This window comes from Erpetoichthys calabaricus, chromosome 1 (genome assembly GCF_900747795.2).
Source record: "Erpetoichthys calabaricus chromosome 1, fErpCal1.3, whole genome shotgun sequence".
In the NCBI taxonomy this organism is placed as follows: domain Eukaryota; kingdom Metazoa; phylum Chordata; class Cladistia; order Polypteriformes; family Polypteridae; genus Erpetoichthys; species Erpetoichthys calabaricus.
Genome location: NC_041394.2, coordinates 15,353,669 through 15,371,015, shown reverse-complemented (window position 1 = coordinate 15,371,015; position 17,347 = coordinate 15,353,669). Strand labels below are relative to the sequence as shown.

At 41.3% G+C, this 17,347-nt stretch overlaps 1 protein-coding gene across 1 annotated transcript in view; it reads left to right on the top strand.

The window, feature by feature from the left end:
* LOC114665723 (galaxin-like) overlaps positions 1-17,347 on the top strand; it is a 49,175-nt gene that overhangs the window by 19,359 nt on the left and 12,469 nt on the right. Inside the window, exon 5 of the mRNA XM_028820347.2 lies at positions 4,168-4,481. Coding sequence (XP_028676180.2) covers positions 4,168-4,481 — 314 coding nt within the window. The remainder of the gene's footprint in view (positions 1-4,167; positions 4,482-17,347) is intronic.

Genomic DNA, 17,347 nt, shown 5'->3' with positions numbered 1-17,347 from the left:
CTGATATTAGCTGAAAAGCAGCCTCAGGAAAAAACAGATTGAAGTAGTCCAGCGGCTGGCAATCCATCGTGTCCAGCAGCAAGCCGTGCCTTCTTGTGAAGTCCAGTAGCCAGTTTGGCTCCCATGGATCAATGTCTGGGTATTCCTCCCATGCGAACCTTGCCGTAGGTGCATCGACAGCGCAAATGTGCTCAGCTGCCAGCCGATCAGCTGGGGTGGCATTGGCTGGTCTCCGATCGAGCAAGAGAGTAAGGAGCCGGCATCAGCTGATCTCCTGATCACTGTCAATAAAATCCGATTCTGAAAAATCAAAGTTCGACTCTGCAATAATGCGCAAAACATCGTCTGCCGAATATTTTCTTTTCTGCATTCGGCATCGACATCTCACGAGGGAGTGAAGCATCTTACCTTTGTTCACATTTCATAACTCACGCACACACAAGGATTAGATGCAGAGTCAATGAGTCTAACATTCCTCCAAGAAGAGAGGGAATGCCTGTGACGTGACAGTGAGTTTTGTCGCCATTAACAGCTGATTGTCGCTCTCTATCCCAGGATGTCGACTTTTGTCGACATTCGCCCTCAACCCCACCTTGTCGACAAAAGTTGACATCCGCCCTAAAAGAGTTAATATCGTCGTGGTTTTTATTTTTGATTGAGTAAACTTTCTTTCACAGGAACAAACTATTAAAAAAACAAGATCTACTCATAACACCAATGTTTGTATTTAGGTGATTTAGTTAGCTGCCGGTCGACTTACGATGACCCTATGCCACAACAGGGGATTGGGTGCCATAGGTGCCAGGGGGGATTGCCCCCCTAGTAATACACATAAAATAATTAATGGCTCACCCTCCCCTAAGGGTTTCCAATGCCCTTTTTACTGTCTAAAATCTTTTTTTTAAACCTCAGTTGCTAATTTTTTTCTTTTCCTTTGTCTGCCATTTTTTTTCTGTGGCTATCTATTGTTCTTTGACTGCCAAATTGAAAGCTATTAACCTTTTATATGGTGAACATTTATATTCTTCCAGAAGCTTTCCTCAGCCTGCAGGGTATGTAGACACAGCACATCACTGCAGCACATGGGCATGGCCCACTGTAACTCATTTGTAGTCCATTTTCTAGGACAGCTACCGGGACACCTTGTACTTCCAATTTTCTGCTTATAGGTCCGTCTTCTGTTACTTACTTGTTACATTTCCTTAGTTGTTTCTTTCAAGCACTTTATGATGATGTGCATTGTGAAAGGCACTTCATTAAATAAATATTCAGTATCTGTTGTTTCCAGTCTTGTACGGGTATCTTTTCAAGCCGTTTAACTAGAGACATACAGTATGGCTGTAAAACACAGATGAACAGAGATCTGCAGCCATTTAAAATGGAAAGGGTTATGTAGCAGGATGCAAAGAATCCACAGTATAAATATGGATTGCCCCTTACCAAATCCTGTTAGGGTTTGCTCTGCCCCCAGGCTGCCTCGGTCAGACTGTCATTCAGCTTTAGCTAATCAGCTTTCACATTACATTAAGGAGGGACGCAATGCTTGACAACAGAAACCCAACAATATTAAATTGGCTAAACAATCCTAGACAATGCAATGAGGAGCCATATCTAATAAACAGTGCCTTCCATAATGTTTGGGACAAAGGCGTATTTCTCCTTGATTCCCCCCTCTGCTCCTCAGTTTAAAATTACAAATCAAACAATTCAGGCATGATTAAAGTGCACATTGCCAACTTTCATTTAAGGGGATTATCATACACTTTTTTATGCAAGGTACCCCTATTTCAGGGCAGCATAATGTTTGTGTCACTGGTGTTTGTGATTCCTCAGTTGGGTTTCATGGCATCATAAGATAACTCAGCTTGCTTTTACCCTTTGGAGTCTGTAGTTGCCATTGTTTCACATGATGATAAGAGCTGTGCCAATGAAAGTCAAAGAAGCCATTCTAGAATCAACTGTCTGGAATATCATTAAGAAGAAAGAACACACTGATGAGCTCAGTAATCTCAAAGGGACTGGTAGGCCAAGGAAGACCTCCACTGTTGATGACAGAAAAATCCGTACTCTAGTCAAGAAAAAGCCTCCAACGCCTGTCCGACAGATCAGAAACAGGAGGCAGATGTGGACGTGTCAGAGACGACTATCCACAGAAGACTCCATGAACAGAAATATAAAGGTCACACTGCAAGATGCAAACCACTAGTTAGCCACAAAAAAGATGGACAGATTACAGTTTGTGAAAAAGGACTTCAAAGAGCCCAGAGAATTCTGGGAAAAAGAGAGAGAGAGAGAGAATTCTGGGAAAAAGGTCTTATGGACAGACAAGACAATGATGAACCTCATTAGAGTGATGGCAAGAGTAAAGTGTGGAGACGAACAGGAACTGCCCAAGATCCAAAGCAGACCACCTCATCTGTTAAACATGTCAGTGGGGTTGTTATGGCTTGTGCATGTATGGCTGCCACAGGTCCTTGCACACTTCGCTTCATTGATGATGGAACTGCTGACAGTAGTTGAACAATGAATTCTGAGGTGTGTAGAAACATCTGATCTGCTTAAGTTCCAGCAAATGCCTTCAAACTAATTGGATGATGTTTATCCTACATTCTGCTGGCAGGTGAGACCAGCAGGGGGCACTTACCCTGTGGTCTGAACGTGGATCCCAATACCCCACTGCAGTAACAGGAACACTGTGCTGTAAAAATGGTACCATCCTTCAGATGAGACGTACGGTAAAACCAAGGTCCTCACTCTCTATGGACATAAAAGATCCCTGGGCATCCTTTGTAAAGAGTAGGGTTTATCCCGATGTCCAGGCTAAGTTATTCTAGCCCCCTAATCATCCCCTGTCTCTAATTGGCTCTCACACTCATCGCTTTAACACCTAATAGCTAATGTGTGGTGAGCATAACCGGCTCAAAAATGCTACCATTGCATCATCCAGGTAGACACTACACAGTAGTAGTGGTTAATCTGGCTGCACACCCACTGTGTAAAGTGCTTTCAGTAGTGAGAACGCACTATATAACCGTGAAAAGTTATTATAATAAGGCAACACAGGAGTTTTACAAAGCTAAAAAATGGAAAAATCTTGCATGACCAAGCCAGTCACCCGATTTAAATCCAATTAAGCAGGTCTTCCATATGCTGAAGAGAAAACAGAAGGGGACAGCCCCCCGAAACAAGCAGGAGCTTGAAGATGGCTGCATTAGCAGCTTAGCAGAACTTCACCAGAGAAGATCCTCAGCACTTGGTGATGTGCATGAGTCACAGACTGCAAGCAGTCATTGCATTCACGGGATATGTGACAAAGTGGCCACATCCAATGTCCAGCCATGTCTCGCCGGTTTGCTCTCTGGAGTGAATGCCAGCTCCTTCTGGGCAGCAGGACTCCTTTACAGCGAGGGCCGGAAAGGGTGGGGGCTAAGTGTCTAAGTTGGGTGACTTCTCTGAGCTGTGGGGAGAGAAGGAGAAGAGAATGTTAGCAGCAGTGCCCCCTCTTGTCCCAGCAGATTATCACATTCCTCAATCGAGCCCATGAGGAGGTCCCCCGACACACATGCATGACAATAAGCAGGCTTTTTTTACCATGTTTTTACTCGTTAAATGATTATTAAAATTCATTTTCTGCTTCCAGAATCACATTCTACTGTATATGTAAATCTCAACTAAACATAACTAGCGGGACAGTTAATGATGATTTGTTATTTTCTGAAAGACCGATCAGAATATGTGAGCACATGAGTGGGAGATGTATTTATTTTATTCTGATAATAAAATTGCATTCAAATTAGCCAAGTTGTTAGTATAAAATAAAAATGATAACCAGGGCATACAGCGCTGTCATTTTTGTGCTTGAGTTGCATTTGAAGTGATGTCACACATGCTTAATAGAAATAGAACTAATCCTGACCTCCCAAAGCACAGACTGGAAAATAACTCTAAAAAACCACCATGGCACATGAGCAGAGCCTAACGTAAGTTATGTTCTGTATTGTTAGGTGAGCTAATCTGCCAGATTCTAAGATCCGTTCTCCCATTTTGTTTTTGCTGTTTCCTATGAAAGAGAGAGCAAGCATCTCTTCAAAAGTGTTTCACATCTTATTTGATCTAACTTCTAACACTTAAACTGAGATGAACAAACTGAGTGAGTCTATATTTTAGGTATCCAAAATCTGATGGAGGATTGAAGCCTTTGTGCTGTGGAAAAAAATTATACGATTCATCCAATAACACCCTAAGATGCTGTGGGATCCAGCTACATGAAGTGGCGAATGGAACGAACGTACATTGCTGTGGCAACATCCTAATTAACAACGGTCAGGAATGCTGCACCTCTGAAAGCCAACAGCGCCCTTTGATGGAGACAAATAACTTAACATGCTGCGGACATCTCATCTATAACACCACTGTGGAAAAATGCCATGCTGGCCACCTGTCTCATCGCAGAAGTCACCACCCTACATTTAAGACAAAAGGTTGGCATTTACCCTGGAATCAATTTGTTTGTAAAGTGCATTATGTTTTGTTAATATTGATTATTCAATATCTTGCTTTATAAGAAACAATATATAGCTTTGCAAGTAGATAAGCTGAAACGTTTTTTGTGAATTTTACGTTTGTACTATTCAGTCTGTTGTTACTACCAATATGCACTCACCAGTCACTTTATTAGGTGCACCTTGCTAGTACCCGGTTGAAACCCCTTTTGCCCTCAGAACTGTCAGAATTCTTCATGGCGTAGATTCAACAAGGTGCTGGAAACATTCCTCAGGGATTGTGGTCCATATTGACATGATAGCAGATCACGCAGATTTGTCAACTGCACATACACAATGCAAATCTCCCACTGCACCACGGATTGAGATCTTGTGACTGTGAAGGCCATCTGAGTACAGCGAACTCACTGTCATGTTCAAGAAACTAGTTTGAGATGATTTGAGCTTTGTAACATGATGTGTTATCCTGCTGGAAGGAGCCATCAGAAGATGGGTATACTGTGGTCATAAAGGAATGAACATGGTCAGCAAAAATATTCAGGTAGTCTGTGCTATTTAAACGATGCTCAATTGATACTAAAGGGCTCAAGGTGTGCCAAAACCTATCCTCCACACCACTACACCACCACCATCAGTCTGAACCATTGATACAAGGCAGGATGGATCCATACTTTCATGTTGTTGATACCAAATTCTGACCCTACCATCTGAATGAGAAATCGAGTCTTATCAGACCAAGCAACATTTTTCCAATCTTCTGTTGTCTAATTTTGGTGAGCCTGTACGAATTGTGGCCTCAGTTGCCTGTTCTTAGCTGACAGGAGTGGCACCCGCCATGGTCTCCTGCTGCTGCAGCCCATCTGTTTCGAGGTTTGATGTGCTGTGTGCTCAGAGATGCTCTTCTGCATATCTTGGTTGTAACGAGTGCTTATTTGAGTTACTCTTGCCTTTCTATCAGCTTCAACCAGTCTGTCCTCTGGCATCAACAAGGCATTTTTGCCCAGAGAACTGCCACTAACTGGATATCTTCTCTTTTATGGACCATTCTCTGTAAACTCTAGAGATGGTTGTATGTGAAAATCCCAGTAGATCAGCAGTTTCTGAAATCCTCAGACCAGCCCGCCTGGCACCAGCAACCATTCCATGTTCAAAGTCACTTCAGTCCCCATTGGCTCTCTGGATTGGACAGAACATCTATAAATGTATGTGTTTAACCTCAGTATCTCTCTCTTACCAACCAACATATGATGAAGAAGCATCTCTGCTGTCATGTGATCAATTGATGAGATATTTGCATTAACAAGTAGTTGAACAGGTGTACCTAATAAAGTGGCCAGTGAGTGTACATGCAGTATATATATTTTGATATTTTGGACATGAATGGTCTGCATGACACAAGACCCAAAGTCAGGCAAAGAACTGTTTGTGTTACATAATGAGTCATTTATGAATTTTTTTCTTACAGTGAACTATGAGACATGTGCATGACCGCAGTTGATCCAGCATTTCTCCGACTTTGTTTGTTTTCTCTGTAACTGAGCCAACTCTAGAAAGTGAAAGCACAGCTGGATATGTGACATCCTTTCACTCAGCTACATTCATTTATTTGCTTTCACAAATCGGGAAATGGCATCTGTATTAACATATTTTTAAGATAGATAGATAGACAGATACTTTATTAATCCCAAGGGGAAATTCCCATTCTCCAGCAGCAGCATACTGATACAAAAAACAATATTAAATTAAAGATTGATAATAATGCAGGTAAAAACAGACAATAACTTTTTATAATGTTAACGTTTACCCAAACCCCCCCCCCCCCCCCCCCAAAAATATGAAGGCTTCAATTGAATTACCCATCTTGTCATCAGTCATTTTTCTAACCCACCTATTCCTGAACAGGGTTGTGGGTGTTGCTCAACCCTATCTCAGAAAGCATAGGGCACAAGGCAGGAACAAACCCTGGACAGGGCGGCAGTCCATCGCAGGGTGACCACACACTAGGGCTAATTTAGTATCATTTAATTTGTATGTTTTTGGAATGTGGGAGGAAACCTACGCAGACACGGGGGAGAACATGCTGTGAAATGGTTCAGACAACACAGCAAATAGGGTAGGGGGCAGCCACCTATATACTTGAAAATCGTCAGTCATAAAAGCAAAGATTGGGTTGAATGGTCTTAACAGACATTAGTCCAAAATAGAACTGGCAAGACAGACAAAACATGGCGGTTTTAAAGCCGGGCAGGGGAAATGATGTCATCTGGGTAGGAACCAGAAGTGATGTATTTGGAGCTGGAACCAGAAGTGACGTTATCAGGTCTGGAAAATGGAAGTGATATTATTGGACCTGGAACGGGAAGTGTCATCATCGAGCCCAGGCGTAATAGAGTGAAAAAGAGAAAGGATCAGTACACTCTGCTACCCTCTCTTCCAGCATGGAATTGTCCTTTTTTGAACCCCTTAGCTGCACATATAGGGCAGAGTGGTGGCTCTGAGGCTAGGGATCTGTGCTGGCAATAGGAAGGTTGCCGATTTGAATCCTGTAAAACGCCAAAAGTGACTCTACTCTGTTGGGCCCTTGAGCAAGGCCCTTAACCTACAATTGCTCCATCCTGGGTATGATGTTAATCTCCATCCAGCCCTTCAAGTAGGCCCTCCAACCTGCAGGGAAAAACCTGGGGCTTGGTGGCAGAATCAGCACTCCAGCCACCATAGAAAAAACCTCACACTGGTCCACTCCATCTGAACTAGTGTGGTGCTGAAGTGAGCCTGTTGTATGGCTGCACTGGGGTCCTAATCTGAAATCCTGAGCTGGTTTGTCATGTGGTGGGTAAAGCAATGCACTCTATCAGCATGTGCTCCACTCCGAACCTCCTCCTCCTCTAGCTGCGCACGTGCGGGGACTATGCAAACTCCACACAGGGAGGACTCGGAACGCGAACCCACTGCAAGGTAGCAGTGCCTCCACTGTGCCACCATGCCACTCATTACCAATCTAGTGACTCTTGAATTTGTAACTTTGTGTCTATATAGCTATTGTAACAGAATGTGATCAGTTACCAGAGTAAACTTGCATCCCTAAAGGTAAACCTGGAGTGCTTCCATCACCCATTTTATCGCCAGACATTCCTTTTCAATAATATAATAACAGTGTAATGATTAAGATCCCAATGCAACAATTTATGGCTTAAATATAAAATGGGGTGTTCCTAATCAGGAACTATCTAAGATAATACAGCAGCCAAACCCGATGTGCTTATTGGGTTTTATTATTAGAAAAAGTATTGTTTTATCTTGGTAGAGTAATATATATTGCTCTACTTTCCCCTATTGTATTATTAATATGTAGCCTTAGAATGCCTAATCTCATAGACTTACCACTGTTTATAAGGTATTATTGTATATAACTTATCCCCACCTTCCCTTCTATATCTATAACCTCAGGCAATTAGATGCAGTAAAAGACAAGCAGAAGTTAAGTTACAGTTTAAACAATGTATTAGTATTATTGATAATATTCATAAATCATAACAAAATGCAAAGTACATTTGAATATTGGCAACCATACAACCTGATTAAATGATGATATGTAGTTCAGGTGGCACACAGACTTCTGGTTACTTAAATGTCTCTAGTTAAGGCATCATTGATGCTCAGCTTTCAGCCACATGTCTGTTCAAAATGGCTGCTGAGCTGTGCTGTTCATTGTGTTCTCTTCAGGTTAGCAAGAGAGATGCTTCTTCATCATATGTTGGTTGGTAAGAGAGAGATACTGAGGTTAAACACATACATTTATAGATGTTCTGTCCAATCCCGAGAGCCAATAGGACATCATGGTACTTAAAGGCCTCTGAACCAAGCCAATTCCAAATAGCCATACTTCAGACCAATGGGGGAAATAGAACATCTTAACACCTGCCCCCAAACCATATGTTAAAGTGCACCTTAGCCCATTTGCGGGGGTAGAAATGACTTTAGCAAAGAAACACTTGCCAAATTGGTTTAAAATACACATCCCCCAAATCCTGTTGTAAAATTCAAAGAGGCTCAGCCGTAAAAGGGGGGCAAACACGAATGCCTCTCACCAAAGTAACACTAAATTACATTGCTTTGCCTAAAAATCAAATAAAGACATACAAAAATATTCATCAAATAATATGTAAAATCTCACATCACAACAAGTATGATCTGGGTTACACAGCTCAAGTTCAATGAAGATTTTTGGCTCCACACTGTGTGACGTGTTTTTTCCCTGTGTAGTTTAGAAGCATCCTGCTTAAAGTAAGAGACAGTGACTTCATGTAAAACTGATTTTTCTTTACCAGCATTTTACCATTCATTTCAAAGGGACAAATGCTTGGCTAAAACCACCAGAACGCTACTGCTGACAGGAGTTTTCTAACCTTCTAAAACGCTTAGATGTGAATAGAGTCTTCGAAAATAATAGCAAGTCATTTTTCAAGCGGTTTGGGAGAGTTCTAGTCTGGGGCTAAAAATGCCAGACCAACCTATATGTGTGAATCGGTCCTTACAGAGATGGCACTGATAAATTGAACAACAACAATAAATGAGCAGGACCCAATCAGGGAAGGGCCTCAAAATACACACAGACCAATCGGAGCATGATTTGAGTAATTATTATCAGAAAACTATGTTTACACTCATCTACACCAAAATGCTGATGCTACGTTTTCACAAGTATATGGCTCTGGAGAAAGTTTTTAAAAGCTTTGTTTACAGTGATTGAAAATGGTGGGGTAGTGTGGAAGAAAGATGAAAACAAAGACAAATGTACATGTTTATAAATGAAAATGCATTAATGTGGCTGGAGCCATCTTACTTACTGCATGTAACTGTGAAATTCTGATTATTGTGAAATAATACTGTCTTATGTCTGCTGTTAAAGATCCGCCCAGACACAGACAGACACTGAGGCTTACGATGTTCAAAATCACACATGTTTATTTCTCCCATTTTCACACAGCACAAACACAGTGCACAAATCAGCACAGTACTCCGTCCTTCTTTCCTTCTGTCGCATCCACCCCTCTCCTGTAAGCTCTGTCCACCGCCACCTGACTCCGGCTCTCCGAGTGGAGTGACGCGGCCTCTTTTATACAGCACCCAGAAGTACTCCAAGTGCTCCCCAATTAGCATCCGGCAGCACTTCCGGGTGTGGCGGAAGTGCTGCATGCCCAGACTCCAGAGCTGTCCAGGCGCCCCCTGGCGGTGGCCACATCCCCCCACAGGGTTGTGTTTCCAAGCTCCGTGGCCCCCATGCAATCCAGGGAGGCTTTCCTCTTGCGTTCCAGGGAAGACATTGCTCCTCTCCTGGTCCTTCTCTTCTCCCGGTCCCGGTGGGGCAAGGTCCCCGGACGTCTATCACACTGCCTATTTTGCAGCCCAAGTAACCCACAAAAATCGCATTATTTTGCATGGGTATGATGAATTTAAGTCTACTAATTTATATTTTTATTCAAAATTGTTTATGTATATTCTACAGTAAGTCCTCTCTATCTGCAGATTTACTTATCCATTATTATAAAAGCATAACGCATTTTGCAACACCCTTGATTTGCTCAAACTTATTTGTGGCCGTGTGCAACAGAAAGTAATTCCTAGAGGCCAATCACCCAGTAGTGCAACATGAAATTGAGCAAAAACAGACCTTAGATGCTCTTAAATGTCCAGCGCTGCACTGAATGATCCTCAACATGTGTCTACCCAGCACTGAGAGAGGCGTGGGTAAGTTATTAAACCACATTCATGATGGGGACTGGGGCTTGCAATAGTTCCCCACAATTGGGTCCTAAGCTCCCACTGAGTAAGTCCCTGCCCTTTGTACACACTGCCCATCTCTACAACTGTTTGGATGGTTTAGTGAGGTCCTTGAATCATCACTGCCACAGTTGCTCACAGCCTCTGGTGGAGCACCTAGAAGATGAACAAACTATCGAGAAAGTAAAAATTAAAAACAAGGTTTCCACAGGGGAATCTGTGAAATGATCATTGCTGAGCCTCAAGAGGCAAGAGGGCTGGTGTGTCTGCACGACCCAATCTCCTCACTCCAGTCCTCTCCCCGAGCTAGCATTCCACCAGAATCTAATGCCATTTTTCTGATATGGTCAATATTTCAGTATCTGACAGTTCTGACAAGGGTCAGAGTTGCCATAAATATAGGCAAGCTTTCGTGTCAACTTTTCTTTAAAAAAAATCCTGAAGCTTGCGTGGGAAGTTGCATACGCACATTTTAAGCCTCTATTTGTGTGTACGCAAGCTTTACAAATGAGGTCCCTGGAGAGTGTTTTCAAAAGTCTGCTGTTTTGGGGGTTATAAATGTCGCTGTACAGTGAGTGAAAGGTGAAAACAGAGGGTAACGTCTGTGTTTTTCAATGAAAATACAATAGTATGGATAAACCCTTAGTGTGGAATAAGATACCGAATTGCTCTGAAAGTAAAGTATCTGTTATAAGGCAAGGGAAGGAAAGATTAGAGTGTGAGAAATAAGGCAGGTGGAGAAGCGCTATGAGTAGGGACCAGCACGGTGTAGGGATGGTCCCTCAAACTTACAATAAAAACTGTTCACCTGATTGGGTAGAAAAGGGTCAATCAGAGAAGAGGGCAGTGCATTTGTAATCATAGTTGAACAAAAAAAATGATATTCAAGCTTTTTCGTGTATTTGCGTTTGACATCCTCAGCCAGATTGTCTTGTTGGTGTTTTGTTTTTTTGTATATGGCCGTATCTTCTCATTTGGGAGCATTCTCTTTATTAGTGTACAATATTTAAATTTCTGTGGAAAAATCTGTGATATTGCCTATAATAATTACTGACAAACTGATGAATGATATAACTGTATTGGTTTACCTGTTGTGAGAAGAGAGTAGAACAAACATGGACCCTGGAAAGCATTCTGATTTGAGGGGCCGCAGGTGTTGAAGGTTGAAGGCTCTGTATTATTAGTAAGCATCAATATAAAATAATATTTAGAAGATGCTTCAAAACCACTACAAATGACAATGCCGCTGTATATCAAAGTACAAGTGATTCTTGAAAAAATGTCTACAGCAAATGTTAGTAATACATAATACTGAACAACAAGAGCATGTACTAAAAATTGTGCATTATTCTGTTGGGTTTTACTTTGATAAAAAATACATAGTGTCATCTGTTCATTTAATATTTACAAGGGGGGAACTCAAATAATCTCAAAATCTATCAATAAGCACATGCTTAGGGTGTAGTTATTGACTATGCTGCTAGATATCACATACCTAAAGTTTTTGTCCAAAAAAGTGTGCTGCAGTGTTACATCTACTGTAAATCCTTCCCCTCTTCCGTTTCCCCCAAATGGCTACCCACAAGGTTCATACCATACAGACACATTGAACACTGTCAAAACAACAACAACAACAACATTTCTTTCTATAGCACATTTTAATATAAGTGATGTAGCTCAAAGTGCTTTACAGGATCAGGAAAGAGAAAAAAAAGACAAAATATAAAAATAAAATTAGGCAATACTAATTAACAGAATAAAAGTAAGGTCAGATGGTCAGGGAGGACAGAAAAAAACAAAAAAACTCCAGTCAGCTGGAGAAACAAAACAAACTCTGCAGGGGTTCTGAGGCCACGAGACCACCCAGCTCCCTCTAGATAGATAGATAGATAGATAGATACTTTATTAATCCCAATGGGAAATTCACATTCTTCAGCAGCAGCATACTGATACAATAAATAATATTAAATTAAAGAATGATAATAATGCAGGTGAAAAACAGACAATAACTATGTATAATGTTAAATGTTAACGTTTACCCTCCGGGTGGAATTAAAGAGTTGCATAGTTTGGGGGACGAACGATCTCCTCAATCTGTCAGTGGAGCAGGACAGTGACAGCAGTCTGTCGCTGAAGCTGCTCTTCTGTCTGGAGATGATCCTGTTCAGTGGATGCAGTGGATTCTCCATAATTGATAGGAGCCTGCTGAGCGCCCGTCATTCTGCCACAGATGTTAAACTGTCCAGCTCCATGCCAACAATAGAGCTTGCTTTCCTCACCAGTTTGTCCAGGCATGAGGCGTCTTTCCTCTTAATGCTGCCTCCCCAGCACACCACCGCGTAGAAGAGGGTGCTCGCCACAACTGTCTGATAGAACATCTGCAGCATCTTATTGCAGATGTTGAAGGACGCCAGCCTTCTAAGGTAGTATAACCGGCTCTGTCCTTTCGTGCACAGCACATCAGTATTGGCAGTCCAGTCTAATTTATCATCCAGCTGCACTCCCAGGTATTTATAGGTCTGCACCATCTGCACACAGTCACCTCTGATGATCACGGGGTCTATGAGGGGTTTAGGCCTCCTAAAATCCACCACCAGCTCCTTGGTTTTGCTGGTGTTCAGGTGTAGGTGGTTTGAGTCGCACCATTTAACAAAGTCATTGATTAGGTCCCTATACTCATCCTCCAGCCCATTCCTGATGCAGCCCATTCCTGATGCAGCCCACGATAGCAGTGTCATCAGCGAACTTTTGCACGTGGCAGGACTCCGAGTTGTATTGGAATAGGCATTCTGTCTAACATAAATGATCTCAATCAGTCCTCATGGTTTTTAGGCTTCACTTGGAATGACTTGATGATGACGGTCATGTGGACCTCTGGCCTTTTAATCCATCAATGTAGGGACATCACAGTGCTTTGATAAGGTGTTGGTGGTGGTGCAGATCGCCTCCACAAAAAAACAGAAAAAGAACAGCAGAGAAGGTAGGGGTTAGTACGGATTTCGTGGCCACCATGATAATGATAATAAAATGCATATACAGAACATCCAGATTAAACTAAAATGAAGTTATGAGAAAGTATTGTTAAAAAAATAAGTTTTTAGTAGTTTTTTAAAGTGCTCCACCTTATTAGCCTGGTGAATTTCTATCGGTCAGCTATTTCAGATTTTAGGTGCATAACAGCAGAAGGTCACCTCACCACTTCTTTTAAGTTTAGCTCTTAGAATTCTAAGTAGACACTTACACTCCAAATCGTAACCTTAGATCTTCAAGTAAGGTGAGAGGCGTTCTGAAGTATAAGATGGAGCAGATTATTGAAGGCTTTGTAAACCATAAGCAGTATTTTAAAGTCAATTCTAAATGACACAGGTAACCAATGTAGTGACATCAGAACTGGAGAAATGTGCTCAGATTTTCTTTTCCTAGTTCTGATTCTGGTAGCTGCATTCTAAATGAGTTGCAATCGATTGATGTCTTTTTTTGGGTGGTGCTGAGAGGAGCACGTTACAGTAATCATGCTGAAAACAAAAGCGTGAACTAATTTCTCAGCATCTTGCAAAGTTATAAGAGGTCTAACTTTTGCTATATTTCTTAAGTGAAAAAATGCTGTCCTAGTAATCTGATTAATGTGTGATTTAAAATTTAAGTCAGAGTCAATAATTACCCCTGAAATCTTTACCTCTGTCTTGACTTTTAATCCTAATGGATCAAGTTTATTTCTAATACGCTCATTATATCCATATTTTCCAATCACTAAAACTTCTGTTTTCTCCTTATTTAGTTTGAGAAAATGACTACTCATCCATTCAGAAACACAAGTAAGACATTGTGTCAGTGAACCAAGAGAGTTAGGATCATCAGGCGCTATTGATAAATACAGTTGTGTGTTGTCGTCATAGCTGTGGCAGCTCATATTATGCCCCGAGATAATCTGACCTGATGGAAGTATGAAGATCGAAAAGAGCAGCGGACCCAGAATAGAGCCGTGTGGAACACCATATACAATATTGTGTGTTTTTGAAGTATAATTACCACAATTAACAAAGAATTCTCTACCTGCCAGGTAGGACTTAAACCAATTTAAAACACTGCCAGAGAGGCCCATCAATTGACTAAGGCAATTTCTAAGGATTTCTAAGAAAACAATCACATGCTTTGTTGAACACACCTCTGTGCTCAGCCCAGGCCATCCACAGCTTCACTAGTCCACTTTCTGGTTGTGCTGATTTTAACTTCTGTTCATTAAAATGGAAAAAGAAATATGATGTGGTCAAAAGGCTTAGTGAATATGTGGAATAGTGTGGAAAACATCGTGGATAGCATTGTGACAGTCATCCTGAGTTTTGGTAGATCTTCTCACCAACTGCTTGTAATTGAAGCCTATTCAGAATCATTCAAGATGAAACTTATGGAGCCCTAGGATTTGTTCTCAGCAGCAGTTATTTTAGGGGGAAGCATGAATTCCAATCAGAATAATAGATGCAAACTAAAACAGTTTGAAGTTAATCATAAGAAGTTCCCGAGTAGTTTGTTTACAGCACTTTAATGTCGGTGTAGCATGAGTTGTTAATATAAAACCACAGTCAAGCTTCATTTTATTCATTGCAAAGTTCATAGCATTATTCAAATCAGACAGAGCACATCTGGGAAGAATGACAAACTGAAAGTGCAACAGGTCATTCAACCAAGTCTCAGTAAACCAGAACACTGAAGTCGGTGATTAATCAGTCCCAGAACCCCAGACTTTATGAGTAGTTAAGCTGTCTATTCCACAATTATCAGAACTATGAAAGAAACACTGTGGTGGGCTGGCGCCCTGCCCGGGGTTTGTTTCCTGCCTTGTGCCCTGTGTTGGCTGGGATTGGCTCCAGCAGACCCCCATGACCCTGTAGTTTGGATATAGCAGGTTGGATAATGGATGGATGGATGGATGAAAGAAACATGCACAGTAAGAGGAAATGGACAAAAACCAAGCCTCCTGAAACAGACAAGAATACCAGCACGGCGTCAGTGGGCTGGGACAGTGGTATCTTATCCAAGACAGACGTGTAGTCAAGTGCAGCTGTTTGTCTGCTTGGGTGGAATGAGAAGTGAGGAGCATGCAAGAGCCGGAAAAATTTTAAGTGCTTGTATGCACCATCTCACCAAGTGCAAGTCACACTTTTATAAGCTCCTACATCTTCCATAAAATTCACACCAACTCCTGTGACTGTGTTTGATCATCAGCAGAGTGGACTGCTCCACACACACACACACACACACATCTCTCATAGTGAGAAGTGAGGTTCATGCAAGCACCAAAAAATTTAAAAGTACATGTATGTGCCATCTAGTGGCTATGGTTGAGCGTGAGCAGAGCAGATTGCTCAACACACATACAAGTGTTTTGTTTATACTGTATATGTCTAATAGATAATATAATAAAAATAATAAAGTACAAGTGTAAGGGTTGGAAAAATAATGCAACCTGCTAGAAGGCTACCAATGTTCTCGCCATCTTTTTGCCCAGCCTGGCCCTTGATCCAGTATGGCCTGTCTGAATATGGCTGTCTGAGAGAGGTGGTCGTCTACCCCATGGATGGACAACAACAGAGAGAATGAGCTCCTTTGTTACCTCTGTTTTTGTCTTAGTTCACCTTCCTTGAAGTGCCTCCAAGGCTAATGGAATAAGAAGCCAATTCCCTACTTTATACCAATCCTATTCAGCTACAACTGAGTCCTCCAATCACATCCCCAATTCTCCTAGATGGGGAAGAGGCCATCATAAATTTCTGGTATCCCTTCCATCCCTTGCTAAACCAAGCCTGTTAATGACCTTTTATCTCAGCCCACCTGTATTCCCACAGGCTAGCTGACTAGTCAGTTTCTGAGATTTTATTGTTTTCTCCCAAGTGCATATTTTTTAAAATATTATTTTGTTATTTATGGGCACTGCCATTTTGTGTCTCTATTCATTTCAACAGCAACATGTATTGTCCTCAGAGATCTAATAAGGTCATCTTTCAGAACTTTCCTCATGTGCTGAATGTGCTGAAAACAAAACGTTTTCTCAAACGATCTTTTGACCAGTACAAAACGCTCTTCCATTAGTGTTTTTTGGCTTAGGTTTGTGCTTAGGCTCTTGTTTGGGCTTTAGTTTGAGTGTTGATTGACCTCCCAGTTTTGACTTCTGTTTTGGCACTTGATTACAACTTTGTTTCTTGGTCACCATCTTTAAATATTTCTTGCTAGTGCAACAGTGATCTGAATTACTTGACATATTCCTGCATTGCTGTCATTATTCACAGAAAGAAAGGGAAGTTGATGAAAGCTAATAAATGTTATGAAATGCAAATTCACACAGTGGATTATAGATGCATCAAACAGGTAGTTGATAGGTGCACCTTGGGTACCATCAGTCTCAAATTAATCTTATTTTGGAGGCATAAGGTCAAAATGAAATAATATGCCAACATGTTAGTGCAATGATTAGCACTGCGGTCTACACAATTGTGGGATCTAATGGTAGCTTGTCACTGTTTGTGTGTAGTTTGTACATTATTTTGCGTCTATGATGGTTTTGCGCCATATACTCATGTTTTCCTTTCACACCCCAAAGACGTTCATTTTGGATTAACTGATGGCTGTAAATTAACCTCGAGTTGGATCCTACTTTGTGCCAGAATAAGCTCAGGCTCCTGTTTTACAGTAAGTGGGTTTGACAATGGAGGAATGGATGATAGAGGTGAGCTTTAGAAGACCGAATGGCTTGATCTAGTCAAATCTCTTCTTGTCTTCTAATGTTAGCATTGTGAATATTTAACTTGGACAAGCCCATGACAGAGAAAGTGACAACAGGGATGGGGAGAAGCAAATGACCCAAAAGAGATAGGAGAGAATAGAGACCTAGAAAGTACAGCATCAGTTTTGGCAATATTAGGCAATAAAACTGATACAATTACGCATTTAGAAATTTCAGTAAATCGCAATCATATGGCAAGCATTCAAAGTGATAAAAAACGCCTCTTTCATTATAACTGGCATTTACTGGAAAATCATTGTCTATAGGAATTTCACAGAATTAATTA